We start from the raw sequence: 25238 nt of genomic DNA, 5'->3' as shown, positions 1-25238 counted from the left end.
GCAATGGCATTGTTCTTCTAACAAGTTAATCCTATACACAGCTGCTATTTGTTTAGAAATAAAATCTATAAAATCAGTGGGGCTTATTTGCAGGTGGATGTGTATAAGATTGCAGCCTAAAAATGTTTCAGATATTACCCATTTAAGAAACATTTCATTTTAAGAAATATTCTCAAATATTATTAGATAGATGAAGAATACATTATAAGCTGAAAGCCAGTTATCAAGTATCAAAATCCTACAATTGTGAAGGAGTAAATGCAAAGTTGTTCAAACACTTTTGAAATTGTTTTACACTGAAAGAAGATATGGAAGGATTGTTCTAAGAGTAATTACCGAAGAGCAATGCAGAAATGATATTTTCATTCACAACAAAAATATAGATTTTGTTAATAATTAAGCAATAATTAAACTACAATAATTAATCAATAATTAAACTACAGGCAATAATTAAACTACAAATTCATGCTAAGTACTGCAGAAGTTCCCATCTCTTTATATAAGAAAAAGAGTCCTGGAACAGACCAACATTTTATTTTTGCCTCTCAACTAATTTACAACACAGGTAGTCCACATTTAGCAACTGCCTCTTTTAGCAACAAGGACAATGATGAAAAAGAAACTCTGTGACCAGACCTCACATTTATGAGCTTCACAGGTCTGTAAATCAAAGGAAAGCTGAAGGAAGAGTGTAATCCCAATTTTGATGCTAAACTAGGACTACCTGTATTGACCAGTGAAATATCTGTGGATCTCAAAAGAAAATATGGAAACAATCTTCCTTGCTTGTCCTCTTTCAGAAATTGGAATGTTGAAATACAGGTAGTTCTCAGTTTATAACCAGGACTGGAATTTTGGTTGTAAGTCACTGCGGTTGTAGGTTGAATCACCATGTGACCAGATAAAATTTTATGATCATTTTTCAAATAGTCATAAAGTGAGTCACTGTGGTCATTAAGCAAATCACATGGTCATTAAGAAAAACATGCTGTCATTAATTTGAATAAACTTTCCTCCATGGTGGCTTTTGTCAGAAACCAGCATAAAAAAAAAAAAGCAAACTGTGATCAGGTTACTGTGGGACACTGCAAATGCACATAAATGTGAGCCAATTGCCAAACATTCAAGTTGCAATCGTGTGACTGAAACAAGGTGTGTGCAACATTTTGTGACACTCAGAAGTGCATTACAGGCCGTAAGAGTAGTAACTTTGGACTGTCTTTATACAAACGGTCGTAAACCAAGGACTACCTGTATATTACTTCATAATTAAAGATTCCATTTACTTTTCATAAGGCTATAATTATTGTGAAATAAATAAAAATATTGGGGATGGGGAAATGGAACTAGATGGCTTTCTGTTGAGAACCACAATTCTACATTAGGCAATTTCTTTACTATGCACCATTGCTCAGTTTAGGGCTCAGTGGCTAAGACGCTGAGCTTGTCGATCAGAAAGGTCGGCAGTTCAGTGGTTTGAATCCCTAGTGCCACGTAACGGGGTGAGCTCCCTTTACTTATCCCAGCTTCTGCCAACCTAGCAGTTTGAAAGCACGTAAAAAATGCAAGTAGAAAAATAGGGACCACATTGGTGGGAAGGTAATAGTGTTCCGTGTGCCTTTGGCGTTTAATCATGCCGGCCACATGACCACGGACACATCTTCAGACCGCGTTGGCTCTTCGGCTTTGAAATGGAGATGAGCACTGCTCCCTAGAGTCGGGAACAACTAGCACATATGTGCAAGGGGAATCTTTACCTTTATTGCTCAGTTTGTCAGAAGCCACTTATGTGAGCATGAAATAACCTAAAAAAATTGAATGCTAACAATTATAGCAATTTGGTATTCAGATCAGTAATAAACCACTAACAATAATAGCAACTACAATAGTAATAATATTACATACTGTAAGGGACACATTCATATTGCACTTCCAAGTACTTGTAAGTTCCTGGACAAGGATCAGGAAACACATCTGGGCCAGCAACCACTGCACATTGGGTCCGGTTGCTACACCTGAAAAATGAAAATAACAATGAGAATACAAATTGGAGTAACATAGATAATGATTCCAAAGCCTAGGCAACATTCAGGCTAATATTTTTCATTGAATTCAAACATATTATGACTACAGTACTTTAGAAAGATTCAGCCTTTTTCAAAACAAGCTTGATTCCTGGTGATTTCAGACATGTACCCTTGGATTTTTCTTAGCAGCAATACTGTCATCTGTTAAAAGCAGAAAATCCTCCAATTTAACTCCGTAAGTTTGCTTGGTCTGTCTGTCTGTCTGTCTGTTTGAATATACAGTATTTTATATAGCTATAGCTATCTCTCTATTTATCATCCATCCATCCATCCATCCATCCATCCATCCATCCATGAAAGCTGCCTTGATACCTTAGGGTATACCACAATAAAAAAAAGAATCAATATAATAATAATAATAATTTATGTCTAGAACAGGAAATTGCTTCTATTGTATTGTTCTTAAACAATTATTTATCCCAAAGGTGCTTTTTTTCCCCAAGAGGCAACTGGACTTTCTGGAAACCTGGATGAGAATCTCCATAGAAAAACAATTATTTAGTTTTCTAGTAAAAGTACCTAAACTGATAGCAAAAAGTTTAATTTAAAACAAAATTCAAATGCACTATTTTAAAGATGATAGGTAGACAGACAGACAGACAGACAGACAGAAGACAAACAGACAGACAGACAGATAGATATAAAGATAGTTATAGCTATATAAAATATATTCAAATACCAATTCAGAACGCTGAAAGCTAATCAACAAAAATACAAGCCATTATTTTGTGCCTGAAAACAGAGCTGTAGATGGAATCAAGATAGTCAGGGTCTTAATTGTTATGCTTCAGATCATACTAGTAATCAATAAGATAAAATGGAATAAAAATAATAAAGTGATAGTCCAAGGTGACCAGTTGGCTTTGTGCTCAAAGTGGGAGTAGAATTCTTGGTTTCCCAGTTTCTAACTTGATGCCTTAATCATTACACCAAAGTGTATCCTATGACAGTCCCCAACCTTTTCACATAATTCACAATTCACTTAACAGCTGTCTTGCTTAGCAACAGAAAATTGTGGCTCCATTGTGGTTGTAAGCTGAGGACTACCTGTATTTGAAGAATTTTTACATTCCCTGCAAAAACAAGTATTTTTATAAATATCTCAATGCAATTTCATTTTGATGTTACATTTTTTAAAAAAAATAGTTCATGTATGCCCTAGTTATTAAATGGCATCCTGATTATTAAATGTCTATAAATTATGGTTAAGTACATTTTTATACAGCTAAAGTATCTCTCTGTATTTCATAGCTTTTATTAAGTTTTGACCATAGTTTATGGACTCAAAATGAGTAATTCCTTTTTTATTTTTCTGCTAATTGCCAATCTTATAAATATTTACTACTATTTCTATAACAGTTACCTAACATATATTTTATCTCATATAAAGTCCTTATTTACTACCATGTTTTGAAATAGTAACAACTCCACAAACAATCTGTCTCTCAACATATCTTAGGCAACATTTCCAAAAAATGTGATAAAAGGTTTTTTGATCAGTTGTAATACTATTTTTCTTTCTTTTTCTGTCAAGGAATTTAAAATATTTCACTATTCTAGTTGCTTTTGAATTAATTTGCATAGATAAGAACATAAGTATCTCAGCAACATAGGTCTCAGGGAATGTAAAAAGGTATAAGTTTAACTAAAACACATAAATATAAATGTTTCCCTTTCCTTCTCCATATATTAGCTATTTCATCTGCCAGAAAGCTGACCCAATTATGCCATATGTTATTGCCAATCCCCTATCTCAGTTACTCAGTTCTTCCAAAAAATGACATAAAAGCTTTTATTTTCTCTTTGATGTATAGTTGCAGTTTATATTATATTTTCTATTGTGCCAGAAAAAAAAGCATTTTGTTTATCTGTAATATGAACAAAGAATCTGTTTATTTGCCTGAAATCTGAAAGGTATAATAAACAGGCAATTCAAGGAATTTGCTTATTTGTTTGTTTGTTTGTTTGTTTACTTACTTATTTAAATGTATTAGTAGTGGTATTTTTATCATAAATTACGATTATTTCTTTTAAAATCAGTGTAGTTAACCAATGTATGAAGGAAACACACCACAATAGTAATGGGGGACTTTAACTACCCTGACATCAACTGGGAGACACTCTGCAACAAGTGGGAAATCGAACAGATTCGTGACTCACCTAGCTGACAACTTCATCACCCAAAAGATTGAGAGGGCAACTATGGGGCAGCTATACTGGACCTTATTCTTACCAACAGCAAAGAAGTGATAGAGGGAATTGAATTTGCAGGAATTTTAGGGGAAAGTGACCATATCATATTAGAATTCAATAAAGCTAAGGCTTTGAACAAAGTAAGACTTGCAACAAATGTTAAAACAATAAAAACAGTTTCTTTCACCAAAATAAAAAAGAACAAGGCAAAAGTCAAAGATTGGTCCACTAATTGGAGAAGATGACAAAGAAGTAACAGACAGTAGAAAGAAAACAGAACTGCTTAATTCATACTTTGCATCTGTCTTCATGCAAAAAGAAAACAATACTCAATTCACGAAAAGCAGAACTGTAAATGACAGGTTAGGAATGCAAATTAAAATATGCAAAAATAAGGCAAGAGAACACCTGTTATCTCTACATTGATTCAAATCATCGGGTCCTGATGGATTACATCCCAGAGTTCTGGAGAAACGGATAGATGTGATTTCAGAACTATTGAAACATATCGTTCAAAGTTCTTGAAACAAATCCAGGAAATTACAGACCAATCAATCTGACATCAATACCTGGGAAGATCTTGGAAAAGACAACCAAGTAACAAATCTGCGAATACCTACAAGTAAACAAAGTTATAACCAGTAGCCAATATGGGTTCGTGAAAAACAGATCATGCCAAATGAAACTGATTTCATTCTTTGACCAAGAGACTAAATCAGTGGATCAGTGAAATGTTGTGGACATGGTATACTTAGATTTCAGTAAAGCATTTGATAAAGTAGACCACAACCTACTTCTCGGCAAGCTAGAAAAATGTGAAATAGACAACACTACCACCAACTGGCTGACAAATCGTACTCAATATGTAGTCCTCAATGTAACTACATCTACATGGAGGAAAGTAAGCAACGGGGTACCCCAAGATTCCATTTTGGGCCCAATACTCTTCAATATCTTCATAAACTATATAAATGAGGAATAAAAGGGGAACTCATCAATTTTGCAGATGACACTAAGCTGGGAGGAATACCTAACACACCAGAAGACAGAAAAATCTTGACAGACTTGAACACTGGGCACTATCTAGCAAAATGAAATTTAACATAGATAAAAGTAAGGTGTTACACTTAGGCAAGAAAAACCAACTGTATAGGCACAGGATAAGTGAATCACTTAAATATGGCAAACAATGTGCAGAAGCAGCAAAAAAAGCTGATAGAATCAGGATCACGTGAAGTTCTAGTACCACTTTTACAAAGTCTTAATAAGACCACACTTGGAATAGTGCATCCAGTTTTGATAACCACAATATAAAAAAGATGTAGAGACTCTGGAAAGAGTGCATAGAACGGAAACTAGAATGATTAAGGAGCTGGAGGCTAAAACATATGAAAAACGGTTACAGGAATTGGGTATGTCTAGTCTATTGAAAAAAAGGACTAGGGGTGACATGATAGCAGACAAGATGAGAAACAATGGTTGGAAACTAACTAAGGAGAAAAACAACCTAAAACTAAGGAGAAATTTCCTAATGGTGAAAGCAATCTATCAGTGGAACAGCTTATCTTCAGATAAGATGCTCCATCACTGAAAGCTTTCAAAAAGAGAGTGGACAATAATTTTCCTGAAATAATATAGGATGTTCTGTTTGAGCAGGGGGTTGGACTAGAAGCCCCCCAAGGTCCCTTCCAACTCTATTATTCTATGTTCTAAAACATCTATAGTACTAAAAAAACAGAATTTATTTATTTTTACTAATTATACTCTGCCATCCAGTAAACCTTCAATTCCATCGAGATGCTCCAACTCTGCCCCGAATTAAGGAATTACAAGGTCATAAAAAGAAAGGTTTTTTTAATACTCATTTCCATAGGATATTCAAGGAAAGAGTGAGCTGTGTTAAATTTAATTGGTTTGACACCTAACTTGCACTAACTGCAATGTTTTACTAACTGGCTATTCTAACAAAATGTTCTACAGTCAGAGTGGTGAAAAGATTATTTTCTGTTAGATTATTTTCCACTGCTTCTTTTTCATGGTACTTGAGAAATGAGTCATAATAGTCTTATGATACTAATGCAGTCACAACAGTCTTATGACACTAATGCATTCCACGGTTCTCTTTATTTTTTAAAAAAATTGTTTTCAATAGACAACTCACCTGAGTTTTAGTTTTAGCAGAAACATATCTTTCAATATTAATTTCATTCCTAGACTAAACAATAAAACTAGTAAAATTTTCTATATGTATTAAGTAGAACTTCTAAGCATTTAAGCATTGATAGCATGTTTGGCTCTGCAACCAAACAAGACAGACACAGACTTCAATGGATAATTAGAACTGCAGAAAAAAACAATTGCTACCAACCTGCCTTCCATTGAGGACCTGTATACTGCACGAGTCAAAAAGAGGGCTGTGTAAATATCTACAGACCCCTCGCATCCTGGACATAAATTGTTTCAATTTCTACCCTCAAAACGATGCTATAGGGCAGTGGTCCCCAACCTTTTTATCGCTGCGGCCCGCTGAGCGCGCGCAGGGGTGGGGGCACAGCCCAGGAGCTTTTGCGCACGGCCCATTGCGCATGGCCCAGGAGCCTTTGCGCTGCAGCGTTCATGTCCCCCGGCCAGGTACTCCACGGCCCGGCACCGGTCCGCGGACCGGGGGTTGGGGACCACTGCTATAGGGCACTGCACACCATAACAATTAGACACAAAGACAGTTTTTACCCGAATGCCATCACTCTGCTAAACAACTAATTCCCACAACACAGTCTTATTTACTAAGACTGTATTACTATTATTCTTCTCATCCTTCCTATTAGCTATCTCCTCCTACTTATGACTATAACCATGTTGCTTGTATCTTTACGATTTATATTGTTTTATTTGTTTCCTAGTATGATTGGATTGCTTATTAGTAACCTATGACTATCATTAAGTGTTGTATCTTATGTTGCTTGATGAATGTATTTTTTTTCTTTTATATCTTTTATGCACCAAAAACAAATTCCTTGTGTGTCCAATCACACTTGGCCAATAAAGAATACTATTCTATTCTATTCTATTCTATTCTATTCTATTCTATTCTATTCTATTCTATTCTATTCTATTCTATTCTATTCTATTCTATTCACATTCTCGCATACTTTTTATATTTTGCATATAGAAATGATTGAAGCTTCTGAGAGAAACACTTTTTGCAATTTGATCTGTAAGATCCATCTTAAACCGTGAAAGGTTTTGCAAAACAATCTTCTTTTTTATTTATTTCCTAATCTGCAGCTGCCAAGGAGTAAATCAGTCACACAAAATGAGTTTTCTTTCCAATTAATGCCAAGTAATCAAGGCTTTCAATAGATAATCCCAGGATTTACATATGATTCAATCAGTCATCAACTGTAGTTTGTGAGATGGCTTGTTTGGCCTGGGGTCCAATTGGATCAGCAATAGTACGTATTCTTATTTCTTCTGAAACCTTTATTGTGACATGCATTGTCACGTTATTGGCTTTGTGTACCAGCTGCTCTTAATTTGGCTGAGATGAAAGGCAAATCAAAAAGTATGTATATGTATATGGAGAATACGGGTAAAAATTATAGAATTATTAAAGTTGAGAGACAGAAAACCAAGATGCCTATAGAGTTATCTTAGGAGAACATTTTTGAACTACAATCTTAGAATAATTCTATCTCTACTAGTTGCATTCATGGCCAAATGCCCTCAATTTTGTAGGTGATCCATTATAAGCAGCCCAGTGTCATGTGAATGGGTTTCCTTGTATTAAGATAACAAATGTCTTGCTTCCAGCTGGACAAGCCAATCTTCACTTGCTGGAGAACTATACAATATAAAATTCTGCTAGCTGATCCATCTTATATTGAACCACATGACAGCTAAAGCACTTCCTAATGAGCACAGTCCCTGACTCAGAGAAGCACTTCACATTTATCTATGTCAAGAACCTGGCCTTGCATATCAATGTGATAGACTCAAAATAGCGGAGAATTTGTACTACAAAAATCAATTGATACATTTGCTTAAATGTAGCTGGAAGTGATTGCTTCAGTATTAGTGCATAAATAAGCATGCAAGGGTCAGAGTCACATTAAGCTTAAAAAATAAATGTGAATGCCTCAACAACTCCTAATTCTAAAAAACAAAACAAAACCATTTTTTTGGTTTGGACATTGGAAAGTTTCATGAGATGATTTCTGATAATATAAAATGACTGTCTATTTTTATAAGAGATAAATCTGATATTGAGTTATAAATATAAGAATCACAGTAATCAGATATGCTTACAAATTTCCACTACTATCCTTTCTCCCTCTTTTCCCCAATAAATAATACATCTACATAGAATCTTACAGCATAAAATCCATACTTATCCATATCTAGCTGGCATTAGTATCACTTGTATTTAATTGTTAGTTCATTCCACTGATGATTTGAATCATTTTTAAACTATTCATTAACTATTCATTTTCATACATAACTTTTGCTATCATAGCCAACAGCATCTTTTACATATCTCTCACTACTTTTTCCCAAGTTTTTCTACAAAACGAATCCTTCCCTGGGCAGGCATTGGACAAGAACATTTTCAAGATCCCTTCCAACCATATCACCCCATGATTCTATGATCTCCCTAAACACACAATTTTATATAATTGTGTACATGATTTTTAAGACAAACAGTATCCTGAGATGGAATTATCATGTATAATGAATTGGATTCCCATTGATCTGGTGAGAGATTACATCAGGTGGTTCACATTTGAAAAAAAATCTAGCTATCCTGAATTCAGTTGCAAGTACTAAGCAAAAGCTAGGCTCATGAATCAAATAACACATTAAATAAATATGTTCTTTCATGCCTATTCAGGTTAACATATTTTATTGAGTTATAAAGTAATATAAAATACAAAGTACAAAGTAAATAGGAAAAGAATGGGGAGGGAAAGGGGAAGGAGAAGTGAGGAAAGATGCCTACTCAAAATCAATCCCTAAGAGAATGAGATCAAGGAATAAGTATGCTGAGAAATAATGCATAAAGGAAAAAAAATGAAAACTATGAATGGAGAACCTGGAACAAAAGGAAGCCAAGAGCTAACAGGGCTCAGCCCACATCAAAGTCATTATAAGCCTGCACACAAAAACTCAGAGAGACAGAAAGTTATTTTATTTACAGCAACTCAAAACTGTAAAAAAAAAAATCTGTGGGTGGGGACACTGCTGAGAAACGACAGTGATGCAAAATGCTATTTATGCTTTTTTTCTGGTTTAGTAGAAAAGTGATTTAAATCACTTTAGCAGAAAAGTGATTTAAACAGACAGAAGTATATTGAAGGTATTCCTAATTGTTGAAGCACTTCAACACATTGTTGACCATCTGGATGGAAAGAAAAAGAGGCAGTTTCACTCCTCAACATGAATCCTAAGTCTGTCCATCCATTCTTCAATACACACACACACACACACACACACACACACACACACACACACAAACACATACAATACACACATGCACAATCCTAATAGAAGTTGAACAATGTGACAATATTCAGTCCCATTCCTCTGCTACCACATTTCTATCCCATTAACTAAGTCCTCCCCCGTCCCTCCTATAAGAAGATACATAAAATTTCAAAGTAGCAACTAGGCTGACTCTTCTAATAAAATTACTGAATTTCTTCCTTATTCCCAATCTGGATTTGTCTTGCTATTCCAAAAATTTAATTTCAGTGCTGCAATTACCATTTTCTGAGAACACATTGCAGTTCTGCAGTGGGAGAAAGCTATTTCATCAGACTGTACATTTACTCAGAAATAAGGCTCAATTATTTAAATAGCATTTATTTCCTGCTAAGCATGGTTCTTGTTTGAACTGTTAGGAATGAAAAACAAATCATTTCATACTGAAACCTTAATTCCTTTATAATGAATGTAGTGTAGTGCAGTGTAGTACAATACAGTGGTTAGAGAGAATTTTGAAAAACGATTATACAAGGATTCTGAATTCTAACTTGAATCTAACTTGAATGTTGGAAATGCAAATGTAAAGAAGGGACTTCTTATCATTTGTGGTGGACATTTGATAAAGCAAAGAAATATTGGAGTAGGATTCATATTTTATTTATTTTTATTTATTTATTTATTCGAATTTCTATACCACCCTTCTCCTTTCGGACTCAGGGCGGTGAACAGCCAGATAAAAAACATCTATACAAACATCACGGTTAAAAATAAAGTTAAAATAATTTATAAATTTGGCCCATAATTTAAAACTTATCAATTTAAAATAAATATTAAAATTTTAAAACTAATCCTAAAATCAGGACAGACCGGCTAACTGAAAAAAATAAGTTTTTAGGGCCCGACGAAAAATCCGGAGGTCGGAGATCACTCGTATCTCTGGGGGTAGATTGTTCCATAGGGTAGGTGCCACCACAGAGAAGGCTCTCCTCCTGGGGGTCGTCAGCCGGCATTGTCTGGCCGACGGCACCCTGAGGAGGCCCTCTCTGTGGGAGCGAACCGGCCGGTGGGAGGCTATTGGTGGCAGAAGGCGGTCCCGTAAGTACCCTGGCCCTAAGCCATGGAGTGCTTTAAAGGTGATCACCAACACCTTGAAGCGCACCCGGAAGTCCACCGGAAGCCAATGCAGCTTTGATTCTGGGATTTATCGATTAGATAGATTTGTTGATATAGAAATGGCTAGTTTATTCTATTATATAAAAGTAAAATGTTGAGGCTTGATATTACAATCTTTTACTGCACCAAAGGGAGTCAGAAGTCAACAACTTTTCTTTCTTTTTCCCTTATTTTCTACATTCTTCCCTTCCCCTTTTCCTTCCCTATGATTTGTTTTTGTATTTTATATTATAAACTAATACAAAAGAAAAATTGTGAAAACCAAGAAAAATACTTTATTTGAGGACAGGGTCTACTACCGTGACAGTTATATATCTTCTATCTACTACACACAGCTTTGGTGATCCTGAGGATAATGATGTGCATTTTGCTGGCAGGGTTTTTGTTGTAGCGCGGGAATAACGAGAGGCACAAGCAAGCTAGTGACAACAGCTCTTTAATTCAGGGGGAGACTTCAGCAAAAGAACACAGGCAACAGCCTTCCTTATATACTTTTCAGAGGCGACCAAGAACCAATCAGAATTCACTTTACATTTGAATTTCCCGCACAAAATAGATACATACATAACACCCCTCCACTCCCAGAAGGCACTTATCCTATCTATTTACATATTTACATACAAAATCACACAGGTGACCAGGGCGTGTCTTATTCCTGGTTGACCTGCGCAGTTCAGTTGTTGGCGAGGTGTCGAGCCGGTCAGAGGGACCTCCCGTCTCTTCCGGCTCAGCCAATGGAACCTCCTGTATTTCGCTGGAGGTGTGGCTATCTCCGGCTGGGAGTGTCGACTCGCTGGGGCGGTGCTGGAACTCTGGGTTGCCAGATAAGTATTCCGGCTTACTCGGGCTTGAGGTAGCTGTGTCAGGAAGGCTTTGATAGTTAGGACAAGAGTTTTCGTTTTGTAAACGTTTACGTAATTGATTTATATGTCTCCTCCAGATTTTACCATGCCCTATATCAACTGTGTAAGACTTTGGACCGGTGATTCCTACTATGGTTTCCTCTACCCATAAGGGTCCATTGGTGTAGCTTCTAGCAAAAACTGGTGTTCCTACTTGGAATTGTCTTAGTCCTCCCCCTTCCCCCGTGAAGCTATCGGAGGAGTAATTGGGATGCAGTCAGTCGAGAATGCATCTTAGATTTCGCCCATTAAGAGCTCGGCTGGGCTGCGGCCCGAGATGGGGCACGGGGTGGCGTGCTGTACCGCTAAGAACTCATCTATTTTAGCCTGCCAGTCCCCTGCATCAAGCTGGGAAAGAGCTTCTTTGGCCGTTCTTACAAATCTTTCTACAAGGCCATTCGAAGCCGGATGAAAAGGAGCGGATAATGCATGTCTTATGCCTAATTCGGCCAGGTAGCCCTCAAATTGAGTTGCCATGAATTGGGGCCCATTGTCGGATACCAGGGTGTCCGGCAATCCATGTGTTGCGAATAGTTTTCTGAGTACTTTGATTACGGCCTCAGAAGCGGTAGATGGCATCAAGGCAATTTCGAGCCACTTAGAATATGCATCTACAATAATAAGAAAGTTCTGGCCGTGGAACGGGCCAGCGAAATCGATGTGAATCCTCCCCCATGGCCCCTTTGGTTTTTCCCATTCCTGAACGGGAGCTATGGGAGGATCTGGGCGGGACTCCTGGCAGGGCCTGCACTTCCCCACCCACTCAGTGACATCTTGGTCGAGATGTGGCCACCAAACATAGCTACGAGCTAGGCCTTTCATGCGAACAATACCAGGGTGTCCCTCATGCAGCATTTCTAGAACTCTGTACCTTAACCGCGAAGGAATGACCACCCTGTCTCCCCACAACAAACAAGCCCCCAACATTGACAGTTCATTTTTTTTTGTTAAAGTACAATTGAAAGTCACCACCGTCCACCTTGGTAGGCCAACCCCTCGTTACCCAGCCCATTACAGTGCGCAAGACAGAGTCTCTGGCAGAAACCCTCGCCACCTCGTTTGAGGAGATGGGGCCCGGGGAAACAATGTCAAGAAGTAAAACCGGGGCTTCCGCAGTTGGGTTGTCCAACAATTCGGGCAAGGGGCATCGGCTGAGGGCGTCAGCATGTCCTAAGGTTTTGCCCGGCTGGTGGAGCAGTCTGTAAGAATAAGCGGCTAAGAAAATGGACCATCTGGTCATCCGGGGGGAAAGAGCAGCCGAGGTCGGTTTATCTCCAGCCAAAAGTTCCAAAAGAGGCTGGTGGTCCGTAATGAGTTCAAAGGTGCGACCAAACAAATACTCGTGAAATTTTCTGATCCCAGCTACAGCCACTAATGCCTCCCTATCTAGCTGGCTATAGTTCCGTTCAGCACTAGACAAAGTGCGAGAGTAATAGGTGATGGACGCCTCTAACCCATTCGGCAGTCTATGGCTTAAAACCGCGCCTACGCCAAAGGGGGAAGCGTCACAGACCAACACTAGGGGTAGTTCAGCATTGTATTGAATAAGGAAACTGTCCTCAGACAAAAGTCTCTTTACTGCGTTGAATGCAGCCGCTTCTCGTTTGCCCCAAACCCACGGAACGTTTTTCCCAAGGAGCCTGTGCAGGGGCTCCGCAATGGTGGCTTTGTGTTTTAAAAACATCATATAGAAATTGAGAAGGCCCAGAAAGGCCTGCAGTTCAGACTTCGACTTGGGGGTGGGCGTGCTTCGGATGGCCCTGACTTTGCTTTCTGTGGGGTGAATGCCTGTGCCGTCGATTCGGTAGCCTAAGAATTCCACTGATGGAACCGCTATTTTGCATTTTTCTCGTTTGAGTTTAAGTCCCGCTTCTCTGAATCTGGTTAGGACTTGTCTAACCCTCTGGCGTAACTGAGTCTCGTCTTGGCCACTAATCAAAACGTCGGCAAAATACGGGACAACACCCGGGAGGCCTTGTAGAAGGTGCTCCATTGTGCTCTGAAAGAGCCCAGGGGCGATGCTGACCCCAAACTGAAGTCTGGTGCATTTAAAGGCACCTCTGTGAGTTACTATTGTCTGTGATTCTGCCGTAGCGTCATCTACAGGCAGTTGTTGGTACGCCTGCGCAAGGTCTAGTTTTGCGAATAGCTTGCCAGGCCCCAGGGAGTGCAGTAGATGGTGGACTATTGTAACCGGATAGGCGCTCTGTTGCAATGCCTTGTTAATCGAACACTTATAGTCAGCGCAAATTCTAATTGAGCCGTCCGATTTGACTGGCATGACTTTTGGGGTTTCCCACTTAGCGTGATCTACGGGAATTAGCACCCCTTGCTTAATGAGCTTGTAGAGCTCCGCATCAATTTTGGGCTTTAAAGCAAAGGGAACTTGTCTTGCTTTCAGTCTGATTGGCGCTACTTTGGGGTCTAAATTAAAGGTTATTGGGGTCCCCACGTACTTGCCTAGAGTCTCTTCGAAAACGTCCCGAAACTCGTGGAGAAGGGTTTCTTTGAGGGATGATCCGCTGATGCTGTGAACACCCGTGAAGCCCATGCCGAGGGCTCGGAACCATTTCATGCCCAGTAGACTTGGTAGGGGCTTGCTAACGACGGTCAGGGGCAGCTCTTTCTGGAACTCGCCGTAGGTGACCTGGAACATGCCTACGCCTTCAACGGGAGCTCGGTTTCCCTGCTAGTTGAGGAGGCGGATTTTCTGATGGGACAGCTGGGTTTTCTGGAACTTGGGCAGGAGCGCCTTGAGTGTTGTCCAGGACATGATTGATAACGTAGACCCGGTGTTGATTTCCATTTCGCACGGTCTGCCATCGATTTCTACTTTCGTGTAGACTTTCTCATCGTCGGTTGTGCTGGCTTGGCCGATTCTCGTGCTGTAGGTCTCCTGCTTTTGAGGTTCGTGCCGTTTTCTCGCACCGTTATCTTTGATTGGCTGTTTTGAACAAGCCGGCTCTGGTTGGTCGCGGTAGTCACATGGCTTTCGACTACGCGGAAATTGAGCTCTGCAAACTCGTGCTAGGTGGCCTTTCCTGTCGCAACGCCTGCAAATGGCTTCTCTGTATTTACACGAATGTCTCTCGTGATCCCCGCCGCAGCTAGGACAGTTCTTGTGGCGGTGGCTTTGTTCACTCAATTTCTTTTCTGTATGGAAGACGTCCTCGTTCGACTCTTCCTCTGTGCTGGTTCGCGCCTCTTCTCTGTGAACGGGGGCTATTTTCGGCCCGTCTTTGCTTGAACTTGGTCGCTGCAGTGCTTCCGAAGCTTTTGTTGATGCCTCGTGTGCTCGGGCTTTGTCTAGCGCGCCGGCTAGCGTTAGGTCTGGCTTGGCTAGAAGACGCCTTTGTAACCGGGTATCTCGAACCCCGCAAATCAATTGTTCAAGCAGTGCGTCGTCCAAATCTCTGTAGTCACAATGTGTTGCGGCTTTTCAAAGCGCGGCCACATAAGCGCTGACCGGCTCTCCTTCTTTTTGAACTCGTTGCCGGAGTTCGTAGTGCTGTACGAATTTGGATGGAACCGGAGCGTAGTGAGCTCTCAGGTTGGCCTGTAGGACGTCCCAGGGAACCGTCTGGACTGGGGTTGGCTCGCAGAGGGATTCGGCCATCTCGAATACGTCTGGCCCGCAGTGGCTTAAGAACAGGGCCCTTTTTCTGTTCGCTGAGAGCCCTTGCATTTCGCTCGCTTCCAAGAAGCACTCGAACCTGGTCAGATACGATCCCCACTTCTCTCGGGTTGGGTCGAAGGGTTTTGGCGGAACGTAGGCAGACATGCCGTGTCTCTGTGTTCGCTAGTCACCCTGGCTGAAACTCAGAGCTCTTTTTGAATTGCTTCTTGTGGCCTCTATCCCACCTTCGTCGCCAATGTTGTAGCGCGGGAATAATGAGAGGCACAAGCAAGCTAGTGACAACAGCTCTTTAATTCAGGGTGAGACTTCAGCAAAAGAACACAGGCAACAGCCTTCCTTATATACTTTTCAGAGGCGACCAAGAACCAATCAGAATTCACTTTACATTTGAATTTCCCGCACAAAATAGATACATACATAACAGTTTTGCTCTGTTGAGGCTTATATACTAGTTGTACTACTGGGGGTCACTTGGCACAGAGCTATTCACTGCCTTACTTAAAAAGAAGTCCTTATTACTTTGAAATAGAAATTATTAGGGTTTGTGCTGAGGTTCTCAGAAGCCACAATAAAATGAGCAGTTAAAAACATGAAAACAAACATTGTTCTGACAGAGAAAAACTGTTTCAGGTTTACATAACCACACCATTACTGCACAGACAAGAAGCGTAACACTTTTCTCTTCTGAATGGGGAATAGGTTGAAAAGGCACAATGTTACAGAGCTAAGGTAGTTCACAAAAAATGCAGATCTTTTTTGTGAGACAGGAACATGTATACATAAGAGAAAAAGCTCTGAGGCAAGCATTGCCCATGAAAGCAGCAAACTTTGAAAATGATTTGGAAGAAATGCTTTAGACTCTTTGCAAGAGTAGCATCACTTTGCTAGTCCTACGGGGGCTGAGGGGTTTTTTAAAATTGTCTTTGTGTAAATTTTTAAGGGGTTTGGGGAGGGGGAGGGGAGGGAGGGTGATAGGTCAGGCTTGGCACAGGGGCACGAACTGGGAGGTGTGGAGCCGGGTGTGGAGGGGCTTAGTGTAAGTATGGAAGAGGGCGATTCCATCAGGACCATGGTTGGGAGGGGCAGATACGGCGGGAGCAGGGGACCATATCGTGTTAGGGGGGGCACGCACCCTCTGTCTTCAAGCGATGGCATGCCTCGACCCCCAAGGCTCGTCTCGTTTCCCGGGTTGTCCAGAGCTTCAGAGCCCAGGCCTTAGGCTGATGCTGTGCAACGCCAGGTCCGTGGTTAATAAGGCCCCCCTCATTTGCGAGTTAATTCAGGAGGGGGGAGCGGACCTGGCGGGTATTACAGAGACCTGGCTGGGCCAAGGGGGGTCCCCCTCGTAGAAATGTGCCCACCAGGTTTCTGAGCATTTCATCAACCGAGGGCCCAGGGTAGGGGTGGGGGGGTGGCAGTTGTCATTAAGGAAAGTCTTGATCCGAGGGAGACCACTGTACCACAGATAGCCGGATGTGAGTCTCTCCTGGTGAAGTGGGGCCATGGGATGCAGATGGGACTGCTGATCACGTACCTGGCTCCCTGCCACGTGACAGCGGCCCTGCCCGAGCTTCTCAACGTTATTGCCGGAGTGGCGGTTGATACCCCCAGACTGGTGGTCATGGGGGGATTTCAACCTGCCATCAGCTGGTGAGATGTCTGAGGTGGCCCGGGCGTTCATGGCTTCCATGAGCCTTTGACCTGACACAACTAATTCATGGCCCCACTCACACGGGAGGACACACTCTGGATTTAGTTTTTGTCTCTGGTCAGTGGTTGAATGGCCAGGTTATAGGGGATATAGCTATTGAGCCCCTGTCATGGTCTGACCATTCTCTCCTGAGGCTGGACTTTCTGACCACTGCACCCCACCGCAGGGAGGTGGAACCGATTAGGTGGTTCCGCCCCAGGTGCCTGATGGATCCGGAGAGATTCCAGAGGGAGCTTGGGCCATTTCCTGAGGCTTTGGCTCACGACTCGACTGAAGATCTGGTGGCTGCCTAGGATAGGATGGCTGCCGGGGCTTTGGATCATGTCATGCCTTTGCGGCCTCTGACCCGGCGTCGCACCTGCCCAGCTCCTTGGTTCACCGAGGAGCTGAGGGGATGAAACGCCGGAAAAGACGCCTAGAGAGTGGTTGGAGGGCCAGTCGCTCCGAATCCAACTGAACACTAATTAGGTCTCATATTAAGACCTATTTAGTGGCGATAAAAGCGGCAAAGTGTGATTACTTTTCTGCTCTTATTGCATCGGCAGATAACCGCCCAGCCGCCTTGTTTAGAGTGACCCACTCCCTCCTCCATCAGGGAGCACGGGAGGACCCCTTGCAAGGGCAGGCGGAGGATTTTGCACAGTATCTGCACGATAAAATCACTCAGAATCGGGAAGGCTTGGACTCTGATTGGGTAGATTTCGGCGGGGTGGCTGAGGCGGGTCTTGAGAATGTTATCTGGGACGAGTTCGATCCTATGACTCCTGAAGACGTGGACAGGATTCTGGGGAGGTTAAATGCAACCACATGTTTACTGGACCCGTGTCCCTCCTGGCTGGTACTGGCTACCCGGGAGGTTATGCAAGGCTGGCTCCAGAGGATTATAAATGCTTCTTTGGGGGAGGGTTTCCTGTCACCTGCTTTGAAAGAGGCAGTGGTGAGGCCCCTCCTTAAGAAGCCTTCTCTGGATCCGGCTGTTATGGCTAACTACCGTCCTGTCTCCAACCTTCGCTTTATTGCGAAGGTTGTTGAGAGTGTGGTTGCGCAACAGCTCCCGCAGTACCTGGATGAAACCATCTATCTAGACCCGTGCCAGTCCGACTTCAGGCCTGGGTACAGCACGGAAATGGCATTGGTCGCATTGGTTGATGATCTCTGGAGGGCTCGGGACAGGGGTTGCTCCTCTGTTCTGGTCCTATTAAATCTCTCAGCGGCTTTTGATACCATCGACCATGGTATCATGCTGCACCGGCTGGAGGGATTGGGGGTGGGAGGCACCGTGTTGCGGTGGTTCTCTTCCTATCTCTCCGACCGGTCACAGTCTGTGTTGGCAGGGGGGCAAAGGTCGACCTCGAGGTGCCTTGTTTGTGGGGTGCCACAAGGGTCGGTCCTCTCGCCACTCCTGTTCAACATTTATGTAAAGCCGCTGGGTGAGATCATCCATGGATTTGGGGTGCGATGCCATCTGTACGCTGATGACACTCAGCTGTACATCTCCACCCCAAACTACCCCAACAATGCCCTTGAAGTGATGTCCCAGTGTCTGGAGGCTGTGCGGGTCTGGATGGGGAGGAACAGGCTTCGACTCAACCCTTCCAAGACCGAGTGGCTGTGGATGCCGGCATCCCGATATAGCCAGCTGGCGCCATCGGTGGCTATTGGGGGCGAGTCATTGACCCCCACAGAGGGGGCTCGCAACTTGGGCGTCCTCCTGGACACACAGCTGTCTTTAGAAGAGCATATGACGGCCGTGGCCAGGGGGGCTTTTTATCAGGTTTGCCTGATACGCCAGTTGCGCCCCTTTCTGAGTCGGGATTCCTTATGCACAGTCACTCATGCTCTCGTCACTTCTCGCCTGGACTACGCTAACGCTCTCTACATGGGGCTCCCCTTGAGGAGCACCCGGAGGCTCCAACTGGTCCAGAATGCGGCCGCGCGGGTGATCACGGGAGCGACATGGCGCTCCCATATAACACCTCTCCTGCGCGAGCTGCACTGGCTCCTGGTGGTCTTCCGGGTGCGCTTCAAGGTGTTGGTTCTCACCTTTAAAGCGCTCCATGGCTTAGGGCCAGGGTATTTACGAGACCGCCTGCTGCTACCGATAACCTCCCACCGGCCAATACGCTCTCACAGAGAGGGCCTCCTCAGGGTGCCGTCGGTCAAGCAATGTCGGCTGGTGGCCCCCAGGGGGAGAGCCTTCTCTGTGGGAGCACCCACCCTCTGGAACGAGCTACCTCCCGGAAAACGGCTGATTCCGGATCTCCGCACTTTCCGTAAGACCCTGAAGACCTTTTTATTTCAGCAAGCCGGCCTGGCCTGAATAGGTTTTAGGGGGTTTTTAATTGTATTGCTAGGGGTTTTAAATTGGGGCGGCCGTTTAATTTAATTTATTTTTAATTATTTTAACTTTTATATTGTATGTTATTTTAATTCTTGGCTGTTCACCACCCTGAGTCCCTTCCGGGAGAAGGGCGGGATATAAATTTAATAAATAAATAAATAAACAGCCCTTTCATTATTTTCCTGGCTTCCACATGAGCCCGAAACTATTATGCTGCTTCTTTAAGAGTTGCATTAAAGATACGCTGATGTAATGATTGGATTCATTAAGGCAGTGGCATCTTCCCCTAGCTTGTATGGAAGCCTGGAAAAAGAGGTGTCTGTTTTAATAAATAGATGAGACGTGTATTTACCCAAGGTGGAAATAACTTCTTTCAAATTCTGTTTAGAGCATCCAGAGTGTGTGATGTCATGACTGAGGGGCAAATAACATGGGTTTTGTAATTTGTTAACTAACATAGTTATTTTGTATTTTAATCTGATTTATATTCTTTCTTTTAAAGTGATGTTCAAGCTTTTAACATTCCTAAACTGATAAACAAGCTGGAGACCAGCTCCTAATAAGAAAAGTTTGTTAGTACAAATTGGGGTCTGACTTATCTCTTTTGTGAACCCTACACAACCTTTCTCCTTACAATTTATTCCCCTTCAGACCTCATTTTAATAAACATGTATGCTATTATCCTGTCCAATCAACTTTCCTGTTTCAGGCTTCTTTGTTAGAAGGGGATGTAAGCTAAGGATCGGGGTTCCCTCTTTGAATGAGGAATCCCTTTTGTCTGAATATTCTGATAAATTGTAATAAAATGATCTTCCTGTCTCAGTTTGTCTCATTGGAAAATATGCACACGAGCCTGAAAAAGCCATATTTGGCTATCATGACACACATACAAAAGGAGTGGACCTTGTGTCACAGCAGCACAGGACTGCTGCTGCTTCATTCTGCCTCCATGCCTACCCTGGGGATGCCGCTGAAGCTACCCATTATAGTGAAAGCATTTAAATGTCAATTTTGAGTTCACAGAAACTATTTCAGGGCAATGCTATTAAAAACCGCTCTATCAAATTTATCCAGGAGTACCTACTTCAAGGTATCTAATTTTCTAATTCTTCTGGTCAATGCACATAGTATTCCTTCCTAACTAGAAAATAATGGTAACAACAACACACTAACAAATGCAGGACCAGCCAGAAGGCAGGGACCTCCACAAAAAGCATGCAATAGTTAGGAGGACCATTATTTATATTCAATTTCAAATAGTTAAGTTACAATTGTACACACCACAGAAAGCATAAATGGTGCTGTTGCGTTTGTTTTCAAAAGAGAGGGAAATCCAGGGAGTTAACAATCTCCTACAGTCATCATGGCTGTAAAGCCTGAAAGCAGAAAATTGAATCAAATATGACAAATTGCTGGCAATGGTTTCAGGAGCTATCAAAGTGAATACACTCCTTGATAGGAATGATCAAAACAAGACAGTCAAATGTAGCATGTTTTACACAAGATTTTAAAAGAGAAAACAGAACATTTGTATAGCTTGTCAGAAGACCTTTTTATACAGTAAGATCAAAATAGAGCATCTTGCAGTTCAATTTTGGTCCAGCTTGTCTTGTGGTGCCAAGTGTTTCATGTCTCCTTGCTGGTACAATATGCATCAGTCACCATACTGATATTACTGCGACAGTGAAATATCCTAAACTTGCTAGAATACTTAATAACTCTTACATTAGAATTTAAGAACTCAACCATTCCTATTCAATTGCATGGATATTGATCTACCAAACTCCTAGTTTTTTTTATCAGGAACTCTGGCATGAAGTGGGTGGGTGGGTGGGTGTCCATTGAGCTCTGTCCATGTGCCACATTTGAATCTCCTGGTGTAATTTCTTCCTCTACTCTTACACCTCAGGTACAAAAATTTTCTAAAATAAAAAATCTAACCAAAGTGCCAGGTGGTCACCTGTTATTGCTTGGTTACTGCTTCAGTCTTTTATTAAAAGAGAAGGAAAAGTTCTCTTTATTCCTATATTCTTCAGTCAAGAAGGGCTTTATTGCTTATTTATGGAGTTTTCTTTATTAGGTAAGTATATTTTAATGCTTATATATTTTATAATACAATAAAAGACATATTTGGTATCCATCTTTCTAGAATTGGGAAGCAGAGGTTATTTAACCAACATGAAGCATGTTCATATTTCAGATGCTTCATCAGCATTCATATACATTTCAGGACTTAAAAACTTATTTAAAGTCATATAAATGAATGATGAAATATATCCATGCAGAGTGAAATGATCTAACGCTTGTTCTTTGTTTTTGCAGAGTTCCTGTCTTAAGTTTGATTCTTTGCTATTCTCTATTTTCAGGTCTCTATTATTTTTAAAAATATTGTATTTCTACATGTTTGTTCTTCAAAGTACTCACCTCATTTGTTGGAATCACAAGTTGAGTCATTCATATTAAAGTATTCAGCCTGCAATAATGCACAGATTAAATCCTGTGGTCTCACTGCTGTTCAGCATAGCTTTATGCAATTAATAAATTATGCAATATTCAAATCTCTGAAACCATAGATTTGAGTCCCCACTCTGAAGCCCTATTCTGACCTCCTGCTTCTCCCTTTGTATCCTTCCTTGGTGAATATTCAGTTCTGAGCTTTGCTGCCCTCTTCATATGTTCTAGTATGACAGGGGTGTCAAACTCAATTTCATTGAGGGCAGCATCAGCATTATGGTTGCCCACAAAGGGCCAGTTGCATGTAAGACTATGACTAAGACTATGACGACTCAGTGGTTAGATGGGAGTGACTGGATAGGAATGGCTCAGTGGTCACAGCTGGGTCACCGCGACTAGGTGGATGTGGCCAGTTCAACACCGCTCAACGGGTGCATCTGACTCAGGACAGCTGGATTGGGATGGAACAAATTGCACCGGATAACTTGACATGGGGACAATTTGGTGCCCCACAAGCTCCTTGCATCTCCAAACTGCTGGCAGCTAAGTGCGTGTGCACACACACCGCATTCCAAGTTTGGGGACTTTTATCCACAGAAGAAGGAGAGGGCCTTTCCCCCAAGCCCAGGCATGATTGGCAGTTTGCAAGCTCAGATGTGGAAACTTGGAAATGGTGTGTGTGTGCACGCATGTGTGTGCATGTGCACAGCACACCAAAGGAGACATTCTTCTCCCAATCCCAGACATTGTTGTCATTTCCCTGTCCAGTCCCAGCAAAGCAGGAGGTGGATGATGCTGCGTGTGGAAGCGCGGAGGAGAAAGTTTGTAGGGAGCAATTTCGAGTACAACTTCTGCCTTGACGTGTTTCTGGAGAGCAAGAGGAGAAGGAAGGGGAGCAGCTCTCCCTGGTCCTGCATGAGGGAGGCTGGCCATTCATGAAAGGGAATCCCTGTTTCTAATTGTGCGTGATAAGGATGCTGGCTTATTGGGACAGCCTTCCCTCATGCAGCTCCCCTACCACCCTGTCCTCCTCTCCAGAGATCTGTCAAGGCAGAAATTGGACTCAGGGGAAACTGCTTCCTGAAAACTTTCTCCTCTGAGCTTCCACATGCAGCAGACTCCTGCCAGGGGTGGGGGGGGAGAGAGGCTGGGAGGGGGGATCTAGAGGTCTCCAGTGTAGGAGGGCAAGACCAGGACAAGCATCAAAGCTTTGTCCACCAGAGGAACCTTGCTGTCCCTCTAAGCCATGCGGACCCCTGGATGGCAGTGTGCCCTGGGCAGGAGAGGGAAAATGCACTGCCTGGTCCTCAAGCTCCTGGGGCACCAGGATCCTGTAGCCCAGCCCTGCTTCCCCAAGGGGGTGCTCAGCTGTGCTTACCTCCTCTTCAAGGCTTCTGCTGCTGTGCTCACTCTCCTTGGCCAGTTGCTCATGATGGGTATGAGAGGGAAAAGTGTGTGAGTGAGAAGAAGGCCCACTCCCTCTCCTTGTGAGGAGACCCAGCATTGTAAGCAAAGCATCCTCAGCTGTAGGATGGGAGACCACCAGGAGAAACCAGGAGGAGGGGCAAGGGGATGGTGAAAGGGCTGCTGGTGGCCAAGTGCTAAGGCAGGATTTCCCTCAGACTCTCCCTCCCTCTCATTGCAACTCCCTCCCTGCTTCCTTCTTTCCTCTCTGCCTCCCTCCTTCTCCTTCCTTCCTTCCTTCCTTCCTTCCTTCCTTCCTTCCTTCCCTCCCTCCCTCCCTCCCTCCCCTCCTCCGTGCTGAGGAAGGGATGAGGGGAGGGAGAGAAGGCTGTTGGTGGCCAGGGAGTCCCCTAGGACCAAGGATGGGAGACAACCAAGAGAAGGCCAGTAGGAGGGGACAAGGGGAGGGCGAGAGGTGGCAGTGCTCCCGGTGGCCATGGCTTTCCCACAGAGGGGGCCATCCCAGTGAAAGGGAAGTGCTCATGGGCTATGAGGCCAGCAGGTGGGGCTGGGCCGGCAAGCGGGCTATGGAGGTGGCAGAGGTGCTGGTGGTGTGCTCTATGTGCTGCTCTACTACAAATTCATGGTGGCCACCCAGTGCCAGAACATGGTTAGCCTGGGGGGAAACATGGTGCTCAGTCACAGCACAGGTCAGCACAGGTCAGCTGTGCATTAGCCCCCGTGCGCTTGCTGCCTCCTATGCACGCACTTAGATGAAGCGCCCAGCTTGGTCAGGCTGGGGTGGTCTGGGGCTGAGGCAGTGGGGGACGGCCCCTTGCTGTCCCCAGGGTGGCCCCGCAGGCCAGATCTGACATCACAGGCCAGATCTGGCCCACGGGTCTTGAATTTGACATGTCTGTAGTATAACATCCTCCTGATGAGACTAATATGGGCCAAACCTTTCTTTCTCAGTTACTGTAGATTTTTAACACAATTTTTAGCATATCCAGGATGATTTTTTTTTCTTGCATCAATGATACTTTTATGATGGTTTGATGAAAAACCACCTGTGCCTCTAGTTTCTTCATCCCTCTGCTTCAGGCCTTGCTGTCTTCACAATTATTTGAAAGCTATGACCATCTTCATTGAATTTCACATGAATCAAGAGGAGAGGAGAGTTGGCAATGGTTTAAACAGTCTTGGTAACCACATCCTATTTAAAGACATCTGGAAAACAATATACCTCCTGCAACATCATATCACGCTTGCTCATAGCTGTCTTAGTTCCCTTAATACAGAATACCACCACTACAATATGCCTCCTCTTTTTTAAGGGTAGCTCTTGAATTTCTTCAGTCCAGGAAACCCAAGTCTCTCCTACAGTATTCTGTGGTGTTGCTTGCTTGGATAATAATGACTCAGTGTTTCATGCTTCAGCAGAACAAAATTTGAAATATTTAAGTATATAGTATTCTAGCTGTAGGAACAAAGTAGGAACAAAATAGTGTGCAGTGTAACAACCTTGATCTCTTGCTTTTTACCTCAGGGCCAGATAAGCCCTGAGAATTTGGACTCAGCAAAAGATAATGACTGAGTCGAAATTCAGAAGGAACTTAACAGACTTGAGCATTGGCCCTATGCAATAAGATGCAGTTCAGTGGTGAGAAAAACCAAATGCACAGGTACAGAATAGGGGGTACTAGATGTCTTACTAGATCACTGCTTAAATATGAGCCAGAAGTATGCTGCAACTGCCAAAAAGGCCAATGCAGTCCTAGGCTGCATCAACAGATGGATAGCATCAAAATCACGAGAAGTAATAGTGTCCTTTATTATTGCACCAGTAAGGCCACAC

At 42.7% G+C, this 25238-nt stretch overlaps 1 protein-coding gene, 1 long non-coding RNA gene and 1 pseudogene across 51 annotated transcripts in view; 1 reads left to right on the top strand and 2 right to left on the bottom strand.

Moving 5' to 3' along the window:
* Positions 1 to 25238, bottom strand: part of ADGRL3 (adhesion G protein-coupled receptor L3) — a 624693-nt gene that overhangs the window by 302244 nt on the left and 297211 nt on the right. For all 50 annotated transcript variants that reach the window (XR_015732755.1, XR_015732756.1, XR_015732757.1 and 47 more), the window contains one exon: positions 1906 to 2015. Coding sequence is in view for 47 of the 50 variants with exons in the window: in XM_087888346.1 (XP_087744472.1) it covers positions 1906 to 2015 (110 nt within the window). In the remaining 3 variants the exon portion in view is untranslated. The remainder of the gene's footprint in view (positions 1 to 1905; positions 2016 to 25238) is intronic.
* LOC117661861 (uncharacterized) overlaps positions 1 to 25238 on the top strand; it is a 64965-nt gene that overhangs the window by 27636 nt on the left and 12091 nt on the right. The window lies entirely within an intron of this gene.
* On the bottom strand, positions 14526 to 15617 carry LOC148115235 (uncharacterized; annotated as a pseudogene).

This window comes from Pantherophis guttatus, chromosome 2 (assembly GCF_059756535.1).
Source record: "Pantherophis guttatus breed Tessera chromosome 2, ASM5975653v1, whole genome shotgun sequence".
Lineage (NCBI taxonomy): Eukaryota > Metazoa > Chordata > Lepidosauria > Squamata > Colubridae > Pantherophis > Pantherophis guttatus.
The sequence above is the reverse complement of the archived record's forward strand: the minus strand, read 5'-3'. Positions and strand labels throughout refer to the sequence as shown.